The sequence below is a fragment of the Ranitomeya imitator genome, chromosome 1 (assembly GCF_032444005.1).
Source record: "Ranitomeya imitator isolate aRanImi1 chromosome 1, aRanImi1.pri, whole genome shotgun sequence".
Classification (NCBI taxonomy): Eukaryota; Metazoa; Chordata; class Amphibia; order Anura; family Dendrobatidae; genus Ranitomeya; species Ranitomeya imitator.
Genome location: NC_091282.1, coordinates 836,223,871 through 836,243,946, shown reverse-complemented (window position 1 = coordinate 836,243,946; position 20,076 = coordinate 836,223,871). Strand labels below are relative to the sequence as shown.

Below are 20,076 nucleotides of genomic sequence, written 5' to 3'. Positions count from 1 at the left end.
GGACAGGAGAAGATGATGGAATTCACCAGTGTGTCGTGGTACTCCCGCAATTTACGCTCCCGGGTCAACGCTGGGATAAGGTTTTGGACGTTGTCCCGGTAGCGAGGATCGAGGAGGGTGAACACCCAATAATCAGGCATGTTGAGAATGTGGTCGATGCGGTGGTCGTTTCTCAGGCACTGCAGCATGAAATCCACCATGTGCTGCAGAGTGCCAACTGGCCCAGAAACGCTGTCCCCTGCTTGAGACATGATCTCTGCCCGCTCGTCATCACCCCACCCTCGCTGTACACACTGACCACTGGACAATTGTGTCGCTCCCTCCTCTGGACGGAGCTCTTCCTCCTCCATTGACTCCTCCTCATCCTCCTCACAAATTGGCCCCTGCGTACCCCTTTGTGAGGAACCACGTGGCGCTGACTCTCCAGAAGCTGATGGAAAAGGTGACTCCTCATCCTCCACCTCTTCCACAACATCATCCCTTAACCCTTGCAAAGTTTGCTGAAGCAGGCAGATAAGGGGGACAGTCATGCTGACTAGTGCATCATCTGCACTTGCCATCCGCGTGGAATAATCAAAAGGACGCAAAACCTGGCAGACGTCCTTCATAGTGGCCCACTCTGTGGTTGTGAAGTCTGATCGGCGCTGACTGCGACTTCTTTGCGCCTGATGCAGCTGGTACTCCATAACTGCTTGCTGCTGCTCACACAACCGCTCCAACATATGTAACGTGGAATTCCAGGTCACATATGATGCGGTGTTCCGGAAGGCGGAATCGGCGCTGCAGAGCAGCAATGCGAGATCTGGCCAAGCTGGAACGCCGCAAGTGAGCACACTCTAGGCGGACCTTGTGCAGCAGGGCATCAAGATCCGGATAGTCCCTCAGAAAACTCTGCACAACCAAATTGAGCACATGTGCCAGACATGGGATGTGAGTGAGGTTGCCAAGGGCCAAAGCTGCCACCAGATTTCGGCCATTGTCACACACTACCATGCCTGGCTGGAGATTCGCTGGCAGTAATCACACATCGCTCTCCTGCTTGATGGCATTCCAGAGCTCCTGCGCTGTGTGGCTTCGATTCCCCAATGAAACAAGTTTCAAGACGGCCTGCTGACGTTTGGCCACGGCTGTGCTCATGTCGGTCATAGGTAAACGTTCACGGGTCCATGTGGAGGTGGACTGTGACGGCTCCTGCAGAGTTGATTCTGAGGAACTTGTGTAAGAGGAGGAGTCAATGCGTACAGACTAGATTCCTGCAATCCTTGGAGTGGGCAGGACACGTCCTGCGCCACTCGCACGATCTGTACCTGGCTCAACAACATTAACCCAATGGGCAGTGAGGGAAACGTATCGCCCCTGTCCATGCTGACTGGTCCACGCATCGGTGGTGAGGTGGACCTTGCTACTGACGGCGTTCAGTAGCGCATGTTTTATGTTTCCCTCAACATGCCTGTGCAGGGCAGGGACAGCTTGCCTGCTGAAGTAAAAGCGGCTGGGCACCTTGTACTGTGGGACTGCCAATGCCATCAAGTCACCGAAGCTGTCAGTCTCCACCAGCCTGAACGAGAGCATTTCCAGGGACAACAGTTTGGCAATGCCTGCATTCAGAGCCTGTGCTCGGGGGTGGTTGGCCGAGAATGCCCGCCTTTTCTCCCATGCCTGTACTACCGATGGCTGTAGAGTAGACTGGGAGTGTGAGGATGACTGGGAAGGTGGTGCTGTGGGTGGAATTACACAAGGTCTCTGGACAACAGTGCCAGAGGTTCTTCCATGGCGATCCTGGGAGGAAGCCAAACCAGCTGTGCGTGAGCTGGAGGAAGAGGCAACACGAGCTGAAGAGGTGGTAGCTGCCGCTGTTGGTTGGTCTACATCTTCATAGTGTTTCTGTAACTCCACCGTGTGCCTGTTCCGCACATGTTTCCACATATTTGTGGTATTGAGGTTGCTGACATTTTTCCCTCTTTTTACTTTCTGATGACACAGCTTGCATTTGACAAAACAAATGTCATCTGCAACTGTGTCAAAAAAGGACCAGGCACTGCAAGTCTTGGGAGCGCCCTTTTTGGCTTTGGAAAGAGACAGGCTCCTAACGGGTGCCAAAGTGGAGGCTACAGGCTCCGCAGTCTTCCCCCTCCCTCTCCCTCTTTGGCCCGTAAGGGGAATCTCTTCCTCAGAGCTGCTCCCACCACCTTCCTGTTCCTCACGCCACGATGGGTCAACGACCTCATCATCTCCACTACCCTCTGCCACCAACTGCTCCTCCTGGGTAGTCTCGGCAGCACAGTATGCACCAGAAAGCGTCACCTGAGTTTCATCATCAGATGCGTACTGCGCTGTGGTCACCGGAGGCACTGGCCCACCCGCCTCTTCAGAGTCAGAGAGACAAAGCTGTTGGGCATCACTGCACACTGCCTCTTCTTCCATTTCTCCAATGCTGCTTGGCTGGCCCCCTGTTTCCAAGCCAAGAGATTCAGAGAACAGAAGTAGAGATGGCTCCTGTCCTGGGCTCTCTGACTGCCTGGCCAATTTGGCAGGTGGTGAAGAGACAGATGGCTGCTCTCCAGTGGTCTGTGCCTGAGAGGATGTGGCACTAACTGAAGTCGACGCCGAGGCGTTAGCTGCCATCCACCCGACAACGGCTTCAATTTGGTCTTCACGCAGCAGCGGTGCACGGCGCTCTCCGACAAAGCTGCGCATGAAGGACTGTTCCCTGCTGAAACTGAGTGACGACGAGTCACCGGCGCCCGCAGCAGGCACAGAATCACCACGTCCTCTCCCTGCTCCTCTCCCTGCTCCGCGCCCACGCCCACGTGCCTTACTCCCTGCCCTCTTCATCTTGGTTGACAGATAAAGATAAGCAGAAAAGTACTAAGGCCTTAGTGTGCTTATTCCTGAAATGCTCCTCCTAACAGGTGTAAGAAACACTAATGTTGTAAAGTGTGGACTAAACTTTATTATTTTTCAAATGTGGCCTAAACAAGTGTTAAGTTGTGTTTGGTGAACTTTACTTTTTTTTTTTTTGCAGATCGGGCTACAGAGCTAGTTTAAATCACACGGAGACCGTGCAGACAGCCGTAAACGGCGCTGCAAGGCCCAAAAAACCTCCTCTAGGTTATCCTATGTAGTGTTTTTCCACAATTTAGGTGGAGACGGGTGGAAAAACACTAATAGGAAATTTTTTTTTAAAATTTTAAACTGGCTGCACTATTTGAAAAAAATGAAATTTTTTTTCAAGGTATGAGGCAGTAACGCACCCTGAGCTGAATCCAACCGGCTATGGCTGCACACAGACTACAGGGCGAGCTGCGCTCACACAGAGACCGTGCAGACAGCCGTAAACGGCGCTGCAAGGCCCAAAAAAACCCCTCTAGGTTAGCCTATGTAGTGTTTTTCCACAATTTAGCTGGAGACGGGTGGAAAAACACTAATAGGAAATTTTTTTTTTAAAGTTTAAACAGGCTGCACTATTTGAAAAAAAGGAAATTTTTTTTCAAGGTATGAGGCAGTAACGCACCCTGAGCTGAATCCAACCGGCTATGGCTGCACACAGACTACAGGGCAAGCTGCGCTCACACAGAGACCGTGCAGACAGCCGTAAACGGCGCTGCAAGGCCCAAAAAAACCCCTCTAGGTTAGCCTATGTAGTGTTTTTCCACAATTTAGCTGGAGACGGGTGGAAAAACACTAATAGGAAATTTGAGAAAAAATGTGCAGCAGGCTGCACTATGAGCAAAAAAGGACAACTGTGTGAGGCAGTGTGAACCCCCCCTGAGCTGAATACAACCGGGTATATGGCTGCACACAGACTACAGAGTGAGCTGCACACACACACACACACAGAGACCTTGCAGAACGCTGTTAAAACAGCGCTGCAAGGCAAGAGCAAGGTGAACAGTGAAGAACACACAGCGTTTTGCTAAATTAGCCTTTGGAAAGGAAAATAAAGCAATTAGCTATCTCAACTGGCCCTCAGTTAGAACACAGCATCCTGTCCCTAACTGAAATCACAGCAGAGTGAGCGCAAAATGGCGCCAGCGTTTTTTATAGTGCAGAGTGACATCATTTCAGCAGCCAATCACAGCCTTGCCAGTACTTACATGCCCACCATGCTAAACAGGATGTGCCCACACTTCCAATCATTCCTCATTGGCTGCTGCGTTCAGTTTGAATTCTGGGAACTTCCGATTCCGGTATCCGATACGCGGGAAGTATCGGAATTCGGTATCGGAATTCCGATACCGCAAATATCGGCCGATACCCGATACTTGCGGTATCGGAATGCTCAACACTATTGTTAAGGTACTGTTTGGGAACAGATCTTCAAGTAAGAGGGATATCATGTATGTGCTTCACAGCTTATTTCAGAAAGGCTACCAGGGAATTTAACATTTCTAGTGAAAATTTTAAGTGACTAAAACAATAAATCATTGAATTGATTTTTACTTTTATTTATTAGGAGCTTTTTTTATATTATTTTTTCTTATAGTGTAATATTAGATATAATTTTAGGTTTTACAATACAGTACATTTATTTGTATAACATGACCCATGAAATTCTGCAAACATTTAATATCTTTTGATGTTAAAATTGTTCATTTAATTTGTAGGTATTTGTGATTTTGATTACCTTTACTGTGTCGCTGGCCATCGCTTCAGGTTTTTGGACAAAGTGGTTCCAAGAAAAACACAGTTACCTGCCGAGTTTACCTGCAAAAACTACTTCTGCTTACAGTGCCTTCCTTGTATTCTGGGGTTATACAATACTGATGAGCACCATTGTGCCAATGTCAATGTATATCACGTAAGGATATTCAGGAGCATGAGAATTCAACTACTGTATAAATAACACCTAAAATGTGTTGGAACTTTCCTATGTTTTCTAAACAAAATCATGGAATTATAGTGGAAACTAAAATACTGCAAGCATTTGACTATAATATATTCATTTATCATTACCCCAAATTATAGTTTTAGTAATATTTCACCAACATGCTTATTATTTTATGCTATGTCTTTCCTAAAGGAATCTGTCATATGAACAAATGTTAATAACCTGCAGATATGGGGTTAATCTGCAAGTCAATAGCATTCTGAACCAGGCTGTGCAGGTACTTAGACAACCTCTGCTCGAAGGAAATTAAATTTATAACTCCCGGTAGCAATAAGCTTTCAGTCACAGCGGTTACAGCTGCCGCTCTTTACACACAGAGTGGTGAGTAAACCTGCTGTGGCGCTGCCCCCGTGACTGAAACCTAAACACTACCAGGAGGAAAATATCAAGTGGCTATCTTAATTTTTTTTCAAGCCACTAATTGAGTCATATATTATTTAGTTAGATGTCAGTTAAGTGTTGTCGTCTCAACATTATCATAAATGGGTGAAGTTACAAATTGCTCTTATTAACAGTCCTCTCAGTTCTTAAAAATCTAATTTTATAGTTTAATACTCATTGTCCAACTTACCGGCCACCTCTGCAAGTCTATCAATAGTGACTGATCTTCTAAATAAGGAATGCAGCGCTTGAAAGCGCCTTGCTATAGATGTTACAAGCACTGCTCTAAAACTAGCTGATCAACTTCAGTATCCTTACACTCCTCCTGTTGGCAGAACCAGTGAGTGCATAGTTAAGGCTAGCAACTGGTCTAAGCTGTGAATCACCTGGTGCACACCGGAAGGAGAAAAGGTAGTAGTGCACTCCTGTAAATAAAAGACAAGTCAACCCCTTTAAAGAGGTATTTTCATCTGAGATGTTTAAGTTATATCTTAAGGATAGATGCATGCCACCTCTCTAAGATGAGCGGATCAATACGTTGAAGATCGTATTTCAGTTAAATTTTCTGTAATCTGCAATTCATCAATTTCCAATAATGCCCTGCAGCAATTGAATCACATGGTGTAGCACAGCCAATCAGCTGGGCTATCACATTCAGTATAAAACATAGGTTCCAGCTATGGAATGCAATTTTATGGCTGCTCTGTGTAGGGATAGTAGATCAGAGCACACAGGTTAGAGATAAAGACTTAATTCAGTTGTTGTGTACTATTTCAGTGCTGATGTACCAGATTGAAAATGGGAGTGACTGTATCAGTCTGTGAATAGAAATCCAAGGTTAAAGTGATATACAATGAACATCATCACTGAGCTGAGTCCACATCTTTTCTTGCACATCTCAGCTCATATCAACAGCTGACATGTGCCCCTAACAGCCGCGAGTCGAATCGAGATCCACCTGCGGCTGTTAACATGTTAAAAGCTGCTGTCAATCTCTGACAATGGCATTTAATGCGATCGGAAGCGCGTCAATAATCCCGCCCAATAGCACCCGTGTCACATGACTGCGGGTCGCCGATGGGTTGGCATGACAACCCAGTAGTGATAAGCGCGCACTAAAATGCTCCGGTTGAGCAGATTGGTATACTCGGGTACTTGGCCAGAACAACGAGCCCAATGTAAGTCTATGGAGACCCGAGTATTTTTACCGCGATCCCCCCGGGGGTCCTTTTAAGGTCTAAAAATGTCTGAAAATGATGGAAACACTGCTCAAATGACACAGGGACCTCATGGGGATCGCCCCTGGAAGCATTCCTGACTCCTAGTTCAAAGCTTTAAACAATTTTTTCAGAGATTCATGCCATTTTTCCCGGTGCCACAAAAAACACATTAAAACGAAACCAAAACGGATTTTGCTGGGAAATATGTTAAGGTACATCCTTTGTATGTTAATAACTTGCCTGTAAGCCAAATAGTTAACCCCAGACCGAAAATTTTCTCCCCCACTTAGATCAGACGCAGCATTTTTGATGCGTTTTTCAACTTTAACCCTTTAAGCCCCAAGGGTAGTTTGCACGTTAATGACCGGGCCAATTTTTACAATTCTGACCACTGTTCATTTATGAGGTTATAACTCTGGAACGCTTCAACGAATCCTGATGATTCTGACACTGTTTTCTCGTGACATATTGTACTTCATGATAGTGGTAAAATTTCTTCGATAAGATTTGCGTTTATTTGTGAAAAAAATGGAAATTTGGCAAAAATTTTGAAAATTTTGCAATTTTCCAACTTTGAATTTTTATGCCCTTAAATCACAGAGATATGTCACACAAAATACTTAATAAGTAACATTTCCCACAAGTCTACTTTACAGATTCAGCACAATTTTGGAATCAAAATTTTTTTTTGTTAGGGAGTTATAACGGTTAAAAGTTGACCAGCAATTTCTCATTTTTACAACACCATTTTTTTTAGGGACCACATCTCATTTGAAGTCATTTTGAGGGGTCTATATGATAGAAAATACCCAAAAAGTGACACCATTCTAAAAACTGCACTCCTCAAGGTGCTCAAAAGCACATTCAAGAAGTTCATTAACCCTTCAGGTGCTTCACAGGAATTTTTGGAATGTTTAAAAAAAAATGTAGTGGCTAGCATATATGTAAAAAAAAATGAACATTTATCTTTTTTCACAAAAAATTTACATCAGATCCAATTTGTTTTATTTTTACCAAGGGTAACAGAAGAAATTGGACCCCAAAATTTATTGTACAATTTTTCCTGAGTACGCTGATACCCCATATGTGAGGGAGAACCACCATTTGGGCACATGGCAGAGCTCAGAAGGGAAGGAGCGCCGTTTGGAATGCAGACTTAGATGGAATGGTCTGCGGGCGTCACGTTGCGTTTGCAGAGCCCCTGATGTACCTAAACAGTGGAAACCCTCCATAAGTTACACAATATTGGAAACTAGAACCCCCATGGAACTTATCTAGATGTGTTGTGAGAACTTTGAACACCCAAGTGTTTCACTAAAGTTTATAATGCAGATCCGTGAAAATAAAAAAATCATTTTTTTCCTACAAAAATTATTTTTAGCCCCCCAATTTTTATTTTCCCAAGGGTAAAAGGAGAAATTGGACAGCAAAAGTTGTTGTCCAATTTGTCCTGACTGCACTGATATCCCATATGTGGGGGTAAACCACTGTTTGGGCACAGGGCAGAGCTTGGAAGGGAAGGAGAACTGTTTTACTTTTTCAATGCAGAATTGGCTAGAATTGAGATTGGACGACATGACGCATTTGGAGACCCCCTGATGTGCTTAAACAGCGGAAACCCCCCAATTCTAACTCCAACCCTAACCCAAAGACACCCCTAACCCTAATCCCAACCCTAACCATAACCCTAACCACACCCCTAAACCGAACATGCCCCTAATCCCAACCCTAACCACACCCCTAACCCCAACACTCCCCTAATCCCAACACACCCCTAACCCTATTCCCACCCCTAACCATAATCCTAACCACACCCTTAACACTAAGCAAAAATAAACTTGGCACTCAAAATGATGAAAGATGAGGAAATTTCATTTATTTTGCATCCAGACAAAATCAGAAGAAATAACTGAACATTTTCGGTCTCACATTGGACCTTCATCAGAGTATCTTGCTGGTTCAGAAGGATAAGACAGTGTGCTTCAAATAAGCTTGTAGGATGATAACAGGAAAATGCCTGAATGCTGTTTAAGGAGGCAAGATTAGATGTGGCTAAATTAAATGTAGCACGTCCATAAATAGCGACAGCCGTCGCTGTGGTAGAGTACTGGATGCTGCGTGGGGAATCAGAATTCAGTTCAGCATGTCCTTTATAGGTAATTACTATATGTAGATCAGATTATGTGCATGTCATTCATGTGAGGCGACCGTGGTCGCAGCTTTAAAGTACTGCGTGTGTGGAGGTCCTGGAAGCTTGACAGGAGCCTGTCTGTTAGGGGTCAAGTTCCCGCCTCTGCACAGGGGGAATCTCGGGCCATCTCCGCTGCAGTCTCCCATTCTTCTCCTGCCGCAGTGGAGCCTGCTCAGCGGAGACGTCAGTCCCAGCATCTCGCTCAGTCTGACTCTGTACAAAGAGTTACTGCTGCTTTTCCTGCTTCTGCCATTGAAGTCAGTGCTGGGCAGCGGCGAGCAGACGCTTCTGGGACTAAGTCCTGCTTTCTCGTTCTGAGCATGCCCAGAGTAAGATCTCTCAGTGGGGATCGAGGGTCACATGTTCAGATACTGCAGCTAAAGCCATTGGTCCTTCAGGAAGGTCCTGTATGTGCTCAGGCTCTGTGGCAGCCTCTCATTGGTCCTTCTAGGAAGGTCCTGTACATGCTGCAACTATTTAAGGCTCGCATAGCCGCACTAGTACCTTTCTATGTTATGTGCTTTGCGCCAGTGTGGTCATGTAAGTTTGTGTTCAGGGACCCGGCTGAAATAAGCCCCTAGAATGCTGGCACCTCTGGCGAGGAGATTGTGTGTGTATGTATTCAGGGACCTGGCTCAAATAAGCCCCTAGAATGCTGGCACCTCCGGCGAGGAGTTTTGTGTGCATGCATGACCACTGACTGCTTTCATTTGGTTAGTTAGCCTGTGCCTCTGTGAAGTCTAACAGGGTGCAGTGCTTTGATTTCACGGCTACTCTGTGAATTAACAGAGTTAGTTCATACCGCCATATAGTTCCGCTGTTTGCTAGCAGCAGGTTCTCCTGCACGGTGGACCCCGGGCTGCGAACGCATCTATTACAATAAAACATCTATATTTACTCGGTGCGTTCCGCTAGCCCTAACACTGTCCAGCTCCTAGGACCTCCACACATGCAGTACTTTGAAGCAGCAACCAAGGTCGCCACACATGGATGCGCTGCACATAATCTGATCTACATATGCAGCAACCAGCACTTGCTCACAGCAATAGTAATTACCTATAAAGATAAAGGTACCTATAAACGTACCATGTTTGTTTATATCCGTATTTTTGATCGCGTGTTATTCCACTTTTTGTTCGACGGTATGATAATAAAGCATTGTTTTTTGCCTCGTTTTTGCACATGTTAATTTTTTATTTTTTTTACTTTTTACATTGTCCAAGGGTGGGACATCACTGTATAAAGCCAGATCACTGATCTGACTGTCACTCCATTAACGGCGATAAAGGGGCAGGATGGCGTACTGGGACCCGCACCTGTCCCTGCCACTATAATGGGGCCCTGACTTTCCCTTATCTCAGGGGTACCTATGATGGTTAGGAGGCCTGAGCCGCCAGCGTATCCCTGTCTCCTGTGCAGGCCCTATCAGTGGCCCCCACTCCCCCCCAGGGAGGAGGACTATACACAGCAATAAACAGGGTATACAGACAAGGAACTAAAACTCTCAAACTCACCAAATGCTCACACAACCACAGAGGAAACACATAGAAGGGAAGAGAAGGAAAAAACTAGGACGGAAAACAGGTTTAACATGCAACCAAAACAGCAGACACCAATTTCTGTAATAAACCTCCAAGCTCCAAATACTACGCTCCTTCAACCTCCAAGCCAGGCACCAGAACTGATCACTGACAATAGCTGAAATCAAGGCTGGGTCTATATATAGGAGGAGATTACCAAAATCCACTTCAGCTGAGAGACCCAGCTCACAGCAACTCAGCTAGAAGGTTAACTCCTGCACTGCTGGCACAAAGCAGCCAGGTCAGAACACAGGAGAAGAGCTTCTGTTCACTGTGTGTGAACGAGGCCCAGAGCGCTGCGGTTGTCTGGAACCTCTCTGTTGTGGTAGCCCCATGACACTGAGATTTTGCAGAGCACTGTGTCAAATCAGCGATCTGACATGCAGTGCAGGAGGCTTGCCAGTGTCTGCTGTCAGCAGGCACTAACAAGCCACCTCCCTGCAGGACCCAGAAGGCCTCCGTGGCCATCTTGGATCCAGAGGCCTGCAGGGAGGAGACTCTCGGAACAACGAGACATTGCGCTATTCTGAGGGCCTCAGGGAAGCACGCAGGGAGCCCTCTCACTGCGCTTTGCTTCTTTATGCCACCGGAACACTGCGATCTTGTTTGATCGCAGTGTTCTGGGGGTTAAAGTGTCGGGAGCGGTCCGTGACCACTCCTGGCACATAGTCCCGGGTGTCAGCTGTGATAATCAGATGATACCTGGCCGCGATTGGCCGTACTCCCCCCCCCCCCCCATCCTGTGAGTGCAGCTGATCGTGTATGGCGTACTATCCTGTCCATGGGAATTAAGTACCAGGTCACATTGACGGGATAGTATATCCGATGGCAGAAAGGGGTTAAAGCAGGTAAAAAAAAAAGGTTTTTGAAAATATTTTAAGAAAATGGAAAAAAATTTTTTAAATCATCCCCCTTTGCCCCATTCAAAATAAAACAATAATAAAAAATACAAATATTTGGTATCTCCGCTTACAGAATCACCCAATCAATATATAAAAATAATTAATCCTTTGTCTGTCATTGCTATTCAGCATCATTTGAATAGCTATAGCAATTTTTTGTAGAATTTGAAACAATTTATCATTTTGGGCTGTGCAATATCTGTTGTGCCACAATTTTTTCACATTTGACTTCTCAATTCTTTTTCCAAGTTCTAGGTGCCCGATGGGCTCAAGGTTCTCCCCATCTCTTGCTGTTCTTTACATGTCTTGGTAGAAGGAAGCTTACATCTTTTCTGACCTTAACCCATACTTAAGCCATAACCCATGCTGTATTTGTTAATTATTTAAATTTTTTTAAAAATGGTAAGGGGTTCCCCCATTTTTGACAACCGGCTAAGCTAAAACAGCTAAAACAACTAGTGGATTAACACTGTTGTCCAGCAAGGAATGGGAGGCAGGTGCTGGGTAATAAAGGGTGATACAATCATTTGACCTAAGGCAACCCAGCACCAAAGGAAAAAGACCAGCAGCCAGAAAACCACCACAAGATGGTGGATGGTCAAAAACAAAACAGATTCTAACATCTGTCTCCTATAACTTTTCTTTTTCAGGCTGACCCACTTTGATCTAGGTAACAAATTTAGACACGTTCTTGCCCTTCTTGTGAAACAAGGGTGCTCCTTTAAAAAAAATTCCAATTACTTCCAAATTTTGTGACTATTATGCAACATTGTATAGATCTACCACAAATACATCTATAGATGATGTCCTTGGCTATTTATTGGATGTTCTGTTTCCTACAGTCTCCCAAGAAAAAGTTGGTATATTGGAGGATCCTCTCTCTCTAGATGAAATACAGTGGACCATGTCAGACTTCACATTGAGCAAATTGCCTGGGTCTAATGAGTTACCATTATAAATATATAAAAGATATGGGAATATTTTAACTCTAGCTTGCCATCCTGGGCATGCATTTAAAGTAGTCTGCCTTCCCTCTTCTTTTTATGCATCTTCTATTATTGTTCTGTTAAAGCCTTATAAGAGTTCTCTAAATTGTACCTCCTATAAGCTAAAATCTCTCCTCAATGTTGGTTATATAATATTGACTAAAATATTGGTGGCCTGATTTAATCATGTAATTCTCTGTATTATTCATCTTGTCCAAATGGGTTTTATGCATGAAAGGTCCACTACTGTTAACGTTAGACAAATATAGACCCTTATACAATTGCGTAGAAAAAATTAAGTCCTGGGCCTTGGCCTCTCTAGACACAATGAATGGCCTTTGACAATTTATAATGTCCTTTTATTAATAGTTTGTTTGAAGTGTTTTGGGTTTGACTTAAATTATTTTTTAAGTCGGCTCCTGCTTCAGTGGTACCACAATTATATTTAGGCCTTGTTCTATCCCTATGTGTAATGGGCTGTGCCATCTTTGAAATACTAAAATGGTGCTACTTGCCCTGCCCTCATTTTATATAGTGGATGTGATTGTCCCCCTTTAATTGCCTGTGCTAGACCATGTGATTTGATAGGTGCAGAGCTTTAAGGGGTAGCCCATGCGGCCATACCTGACATCATTTCTGGCTATTTTGCTGCTGTGGTCTTCAGCTGTGAATGAAATGGTGCTGGACATTTTTTATTAGATCCTCATGAATTGAATTGCAAATTTATCAAATTTGTAGAGATCAGAGAATTTCAGAAAATTCAACTCAAAGTCAATCCAAGACAGATCGATCGACTCATCTTCATCATTTATGGCTAAATTAACCTCTATTGACAATTTTTGAGCTAAAACAAGGATATGGAGAAAAAACATCAATATAATATAAAATTGTGATTAAATAAATACATGCAGTGTTTAGAAAATTGTTCAAGCTTTTTGAAATTTCCTTTCGATATTTACATTTTTAGATTAGAGTTCATCCATCTGGTCCATAGCATGTATATTGACTGGGACATTGATATGTATTTTGCGGAAAAAGACACACCAGCAAAAGCCAGGTCAACTAGCCTAAATGACTTGCTTGGTCAGGTTGAATACATTTTCTCTGATAAGACTGGAACCCTAACACAGAACATTATGACTTTCAAGAAATGCTGCATTTCAGGAAACATTTACGGTAATCTATCACAATGTAATTTGCAAGACTTCAGAAAAGTGCAACATTTTTTATTGTGTTATACAGTATTTTTGTGTCAATGTATAAACTTTATTTTTTTTATTACAGGAATAAACTCAGTCGACAAGAATCTGAAGGTACAAGTATATATTTTAGTGTTTATTAAATCCCGTTGTTGTAATTTTGCTGTGTCTTACACATTTTCTTCCCCTTTTTTTCAGAGGATGTGGTAAAATGTATTATTTACCTAGCATAGATGACCACACTAGATAACATTTCTCACAGTTTTATTTCGTAGATAACTTCTGATCTTATTTTATTGCAATTAAAAATGGAATGCTATTGCCTTAAAAGTATAGATACCAAAGAACAGAGACTGAGGCCCTTTGGGAACTATGTTTCTCCCTGGTTAGTACCTTCCAGTTTGCTTGTTAAGGCTTGCTCACAGGATGAGTGTAATGCGAGAAAACATCGCATTGCACTTTGACCAATGTTATTAAATGAGTCAGTGCTCATCGGTAAGTTTTTCCTCTCCTCTAATTGAACTGAGGAAAAAATTGCAGCATGCTGCGATTGACTGCAAATATTGGACGAGGCTTGTCAATGCAAGTCTATGGGTGCGAGAAAAAAATTGGACAGTACACGGACCATGCGTATACTGCCCGATTTTTATGCACACATCTCAAAGGAAATCCAACATTTCAATAGCCAAGTACAGTAAGATCACAGCCAAAACCCTCAGAATAGATAGATTACAGATAGACAGAATAGCTAGATGTCCTATAGATATACAATTTCACAAGCCCTCTACATATAATAAACTAGCATGTGGCACTCAGGGGTGTTTAGCCTTGTTTAACCTAATAAATAAAAAATAATAAAAATAAATTTTTTTTGATAACCAGCAAAGGTAAAGCAAACAGCTGTGAGCTGATATCATCAGGCTGGGAAGGTCCATCGTTATTGGGCCCTTCCCATCTTAAAAATACAAGACGCACCAATTCTAGAGCTTTGACCGATTCAGCCCGATTGCCCTGGTGCAGTGACAATCGGAGTAAGGCCGGCGTCACACTAGCGAGTTTTACGGACATATGAGAGGCGCAGAAAATGCGCATTGCACACGGACCAATGATTTTCTATGGGGCAGCTCCTATCTGCCGTATTTTACGCATCCGTATTATACGGTCTTGTACGGCCGTAGAAAATCGCAGCATGCGCTGCGTTTGTCAGCGCATTACGCAAAAAATCCGCCAATGAAAGTCAATGGGGGCAAGAAAAATACGGATTACACACGGACCAACAGTGTGACTTGAGAGAAATATGCAGCGGTGTTCTATAGAAAAGCCGCTAATTCAGTGCGGTGTACAGTAAAATCACACTGACAGGTTTTATTAGAATAGATAGAATAAATGTCTACACATAGTATAGGGGTATATATATTTATATATGTCAGTGAGACATATATGTATATATATATATATATATATATATATATATATATATATATTTATTTATCTTTCATACAGCGCTAGATAGCAGAAAAGCCAGTAATTCAATTGCTGGCTTTTGCTATCTCCTTCTCAAACCCGACATGATATGAGACATGGTTTACATACAGTAAACCATTTCATATCCCTTATTTTTTGACATATTCCTCATTAGTAATGTTACAAGTGTATGTGTGTAAAATTTGTGGAATCTAGCTGTTAAAATAAAGGGTTAAATCACGGAAAAAATTGGCGTGGGCTACCGCGCAATTTTCTCCGCCAGAGTGGGAAAGCCAGTGACTGAGGGCAGATATTAATAGCCTAGAGAGGGACCATGGTTATTGCCCCCCCCCCCTGACTAAAACATCTGCCACCAGCCACCCCAGAAAAGGCACATCTGTAAGATGTGCCTATTCTGACACTTAGCCTCCCTCTTCCCACTCCCGTGTAGCGGTGGGATATGGGGTAAGAAAGGGTTAATGTCACCTTGCTATTGTAAGGTGTCATTAAGCCAGGTTAGTAATGGAGAGGTGTCAATAAGACACCTATCCATTATTAATCCAATAGTAGTAAATGGTTAATAAAACACACACACATTAGGAAAAAGTATTTTAATGAAATAAAGACACAGGGTGTTGTAATAGTTTATTATACTCTCAATCAAATTGAAGACCCTTGTCACCTGAAACAAAGTTAAAATAAAAAAAACAACAATATCCCATACCTTCCGTCATTCAGTCTTGTCCCACGCTGTAAATCCATGTGAAGGGGTTAAATAATTTTCCAAGCAAGAGCCTGCTAATGCAGCCCCCCTGCCTGTAAAAACCCGGGGAATGAATGGAAAGCAGGGGAACATAGCTACCTAGACTTGCGGTGCTGCGCCCCCTACTGGCATAACCTCAGATGAACTCAAGCGTGAGAAAATATTCTGAAAAATTTCCACGCTCGAGTTCATCTCCTAGACTTGTAATGCCCATACCCTATTTTTAGAGGGGCATCAGGCGGCATTAATATTCTTAAATGACTGTTATTAAACAGTGGGTCTCCTATGCAGTTATTGCCTATGCAGTAAGTGGCTGGGCTGCCAAGAATTACAACGCACCCCAAACCCCGTTCACAGAAGGTACAGGGAGGCTTCCTGAAAAAATGCTGCATTGAATGCAAGGCCTGCCCTGCTATCAAGTCATATCCACCCCAAAAATCCTTTGAACCCAGATACTGGATGGCCACAGGAAAATCCACTTCACATTAGTCATTTTGTAATCCATACGGTTTCTTATGTATTGACTGCAAGGCCTGCCCTGCTACCAAGTCATATGCACCCCAATAGGCCTTTGAACCCAGGTACTGGATGGCTACAGGAAAACCCACTTCACATTATTCAGTTGGTCCTGCCATACTGTTTCTTATGTATTAACAGCAAGGCCTGCCCTGTTACCAAGTCATATTCACCCTAATAAGCCTCTGAACCAAGGTACCGGATGGCCACAGGAAAACTCACTACACATTTTTCAGTTGGTCCTGCCATACTGTTTCCTTATTAAAGAACAAGACGTGCACTCTCGCTAGTGGTGGTGCAGACTGAACATGGAGGGATACTCCAGAATATAGTCATGTACAACAACAGTCGCACTCAAAGAAAAGGTCTTGAGAATTTTCGTTAAGCTGAAAACGTGGTTTTCTTTATTACAAACACCAAAATAAAGGTATCACCGCAGTGTTTCAAGGTAGGTAACGTTTCGACCCACAGGGTCTTTCTCAAACCTTACTTTTAAATAGTGGGAACAGAGCGGAGGGCACAAATCCCTGGAGGGGTGTAGGAGTCCCGTTTGGGGCTGTAGAAGCGAAAGCAATGGTGTCTGCGGTGGTGGTGTGTGTCACCGCAGACACCATTGCTTTCGCTTCTACAGCCCCAAACGGGACTCCTAAACCCCTCCAGGGATTTGTGCCCTCCGCTCTGTTCCCACTATTTAAAAGTAAGGTTTGAGAAAGACCCTGTGGGTCGAAACGTTACCTACCTTGAAACACTGCGGTGATACCTTTATTTTGGTGTTTGTAATAAAGAAAACCACGTTTTCATTCTGTTTCCTCATGCATTGAATGCAAGGGCTGCCTTGACCCAAATTTGCACGCAACAAAATCCCCCCTTGGAAGAAACATGGAGGAGGGCCTCATAAATAAAACTGTCCCATTACAAAGGAACAGGTCTTCTAGACTCATAATGCCCATACACTAAGTACCTGAGCTGACAAACATTTCTCCATGTGGGAAACATTTTTTTAAAATGTTTTATGGGGATCATAGACATCCTTGCCAAAAATTGACTGGCTTTATCAGAAAAAAACACGTTAACCTTGGTGATCTAGTGGCGGAGAATTATGAGACATTGAGGAAGGTCTCATTAAAAACTAGATACAATGTAAAGGAGCGAGTCTCCTAAATTTGTAATGCCCGTACACTAAGTGCATGGGCTGACAAAAATTTCCCCATCGGAGGTACATTTTTTAAAAATATTTTATGGGCATCATAGACACCCTTGCCAAAAACTGGACAGGCTGTAGCAGCACGGAACACGTTAACCCTGGTGATCTAGTGGTGGAGAATGATGAGACATTGAGGAAGGCCTAATTAAAAACTAGGCCCAATTTAAAGGAGCGGGTCTCCTAGACTTGTAATGCCCATACACTAAGTGCATGGGCTGACAAACATTTCCCAATGGGGGTACATTTTAAAAAAAATATTTTATGGGGATCATAGACACCCTTGCCCAAAAACTGACTAGTGGTAGCAGCATGGAACATGTTAACCCTGGTCATCTAGGAGCGGAGAATGATGAGACATTGATGAATTCCTCATTAAAAACTAGGCCCAATGTAAAGGAGCTGGTCTCCTAGACTTGTAATGCCCATACTAAGTGTATGGGCTGACAAACATTTCCCCCTGGGGGAGTAAAAATTTTTATGGATTAAAGTTATTAACGGGCATCATAAAAACACCCTTGCACAAAAGAATTAGTGACTTTTGCATCATGGAATATGTACACCCTGGTGTTCGTATGGTTGTGGATGATAAGGATGAGGATTAGGAGGAGGATAACACCAAACAGACCAAACCAAGAAGCATACACCCATGTGTGGTTCTGAAGAAGTGCATGAGAATACATCTCTCCAAAAAAGAGGATATATTTAAGGTTATGCTTTGCAAAAAAGAAAAAAAAGGAGCATGAACCGCACATCCCAAAATCATACGTTGATCTAAAGCCGCTAGGCAAAAATTTATATAACTGAACATGAGGTTTTTAGTTTAACATTCTGATCAGACTGTATGAAGCCCACTGCCATGTCACGGCAAACCTCGTAGTGGGTCCTACCGACCTAACGGAGCGGAGCCGTGCGGCGCCCACCTCCACAGCGGCAATGCACCAGCAGGGCGGAGAGCCTGTTGCCCTACAGCACCCATGCTGTAAGACTTAGTCCCCATGACTCCAGACTGCGCTGCCCCACCAGCACAAAGCCACAGCAACAATGGCCGCCACACAGCACCAACACCAAAATGAAAGGAGCACTGAAACTCACCTTCCTCCAGCTCTACAGCGAGAGTCAAAATGGGCTAGACCCCTTACTTTGCAGTCTCCTGCTAATTAAAATCACCTGTGCCAAATGGGAGGAGTGCTGGTCCAAGAAAAAGACTAGAACATACTTTGCAAAAAAGAAAAAAAAGGAGCATGAACCGCACATCCCAAAATTATATGTTGATCTAAAGCCGCTAAGCAAAAATTTATATAACTGAACATGAGGTTTTCAGTTTAACATTCTGATCAGACTGTATGAAGCCCACTGCCACGTCACGGCAAACCTCATAGTGGGTCACTAACTGAGCGGAGCCGTGCAGCGCCCACCGCCACAGAGGCAATGCACCAGCAGGGCGGACGGCCTGTTGCCCCACAGTACCCATGCTGCAAGACTGAGTCCCCATGACTCCAGACCATGCCGCCCCACCAGCACAAAGCCACAGCAACAATGGCTGCCTCACAGCACCAACACCAAAATGAAAGGAGCACTGAAACTCACCTTCCTCCAGCTCTACAGCGAGAGTCAAGAGGTTTTCAGTTTAACATTCTGATCAGACTGTATGAAGCCCACTGCCACATCACGGCAAACCTCGTAGTGGGTCCTACCACCCTAACGGAGCAGAGCCGTGTGGCGCCCACCACCACAGCAGCAATGCACAAGCAGGGCAGACGGCCTGTTGCCCCACAGCGCCCACGCTGCAAGACTGAGGTTATGGTTATGTTTCACTGTTTTCACTTGGTGGTGTACAGAAGTCTTTCCCAATCCAGCCTTTGTTCATTTTCATAAAAGTCAGCTTGTCAGCATTTTCAGTTGACAGGCGGATGTGCTTATCTGTTATAATTCCACCAGTGGCACTAAAAACCCGCTCTGACAGAACGCCAGCAGCGCAGGCCAGGACCTCCAATGTGTAGAGAGCCAGTTCATGCCAGGTGTCTAGCTTGGATACCCAATAATTAAAAGGCACAGAGGAATCACGGAGGACGTTTGTATGTTCTGCAAGGTACTCCCTCACCATCTTCCCAAACATTGCACTTCTTGTGACAGCACCCCTTGCCTCTGTGCCGTCACGATGGGAGGGTCTAAGAAAACTGTCCCAGAACTTTGCCATTGTTGAACTGCCTGAGCTGGATTGTACTTCTGTATCTCTCGCTTGGACTCCTTGGTTGTACAACAAACTCTGATGTCTGCTGCCAGCGTTCTCACATGGGAATTTTCTAAGTAATTCCGCTACAAGGGCCATCTGGTGCTGCAACATTTTAGTACACCTCTCTGCCTCTGGTAGAAGAGATTGAATGTTCTCCTTGTAGCATGGGTTTAGAAGTGTCACCAACCAGTAATGAGTTTCACCCAAAATTTTTATAATGCGAGGGTCACGTGAAATGCAGCTCAACATAAAGTCAGCCATTCGTGCCAGACTGCTAACAGGCAAGACATCTGTGTCCTCACCAACAGGACGACTGACCATGATGTCCTCCTGATCCTCATCCTACTCCTCCCTGTCCTCAGGCCATCCCCGCTGAACAGACAGCTGTGTTTGTAGTACTGTTTATAGCACATGAAAGTTGCTCCTGTTCTTCCTCCTCCTCCTCATTGACTACCAATCCATGTTGAGAAGACATGAGGCTGGGCTGAGTGTAATCCCCCTGTATGGTTCCTTGCTCCATGTCCTTGTGCTCTGCCTGCAATGCAT

General features: G+C 44.2%; 1 protein-coding gene across 1 annotated transcript in view; it reads left to right on the top strand.

Moving 5' to 3' along the window:
* Window positions 1-20,076, top strand: part of ATP8B3 (ATPase phospholipid transporting 8B3) — a 652,733-nt gene that overhangs the window by 342,641 nt on the left and 290,016 nt on the right. The window contains exons 11-13 of the mRNA XM_069740644.1: window positions 4,608-4,801; window positions 13,119-13,327; window positions 13,436-13,464. Of these exons, the coding sequence (XP_069596745.1) occupies window positions 4,608-4,801; window positions 13,119-13,327; window positions 13,436-13,464 (432 nt within the window). The remainder of the gene's footprint in view (window positions 1-4,607; window positions 4,802-13,118; window positions 13,328-13,435; window positions 13,465-20,076) is intronic.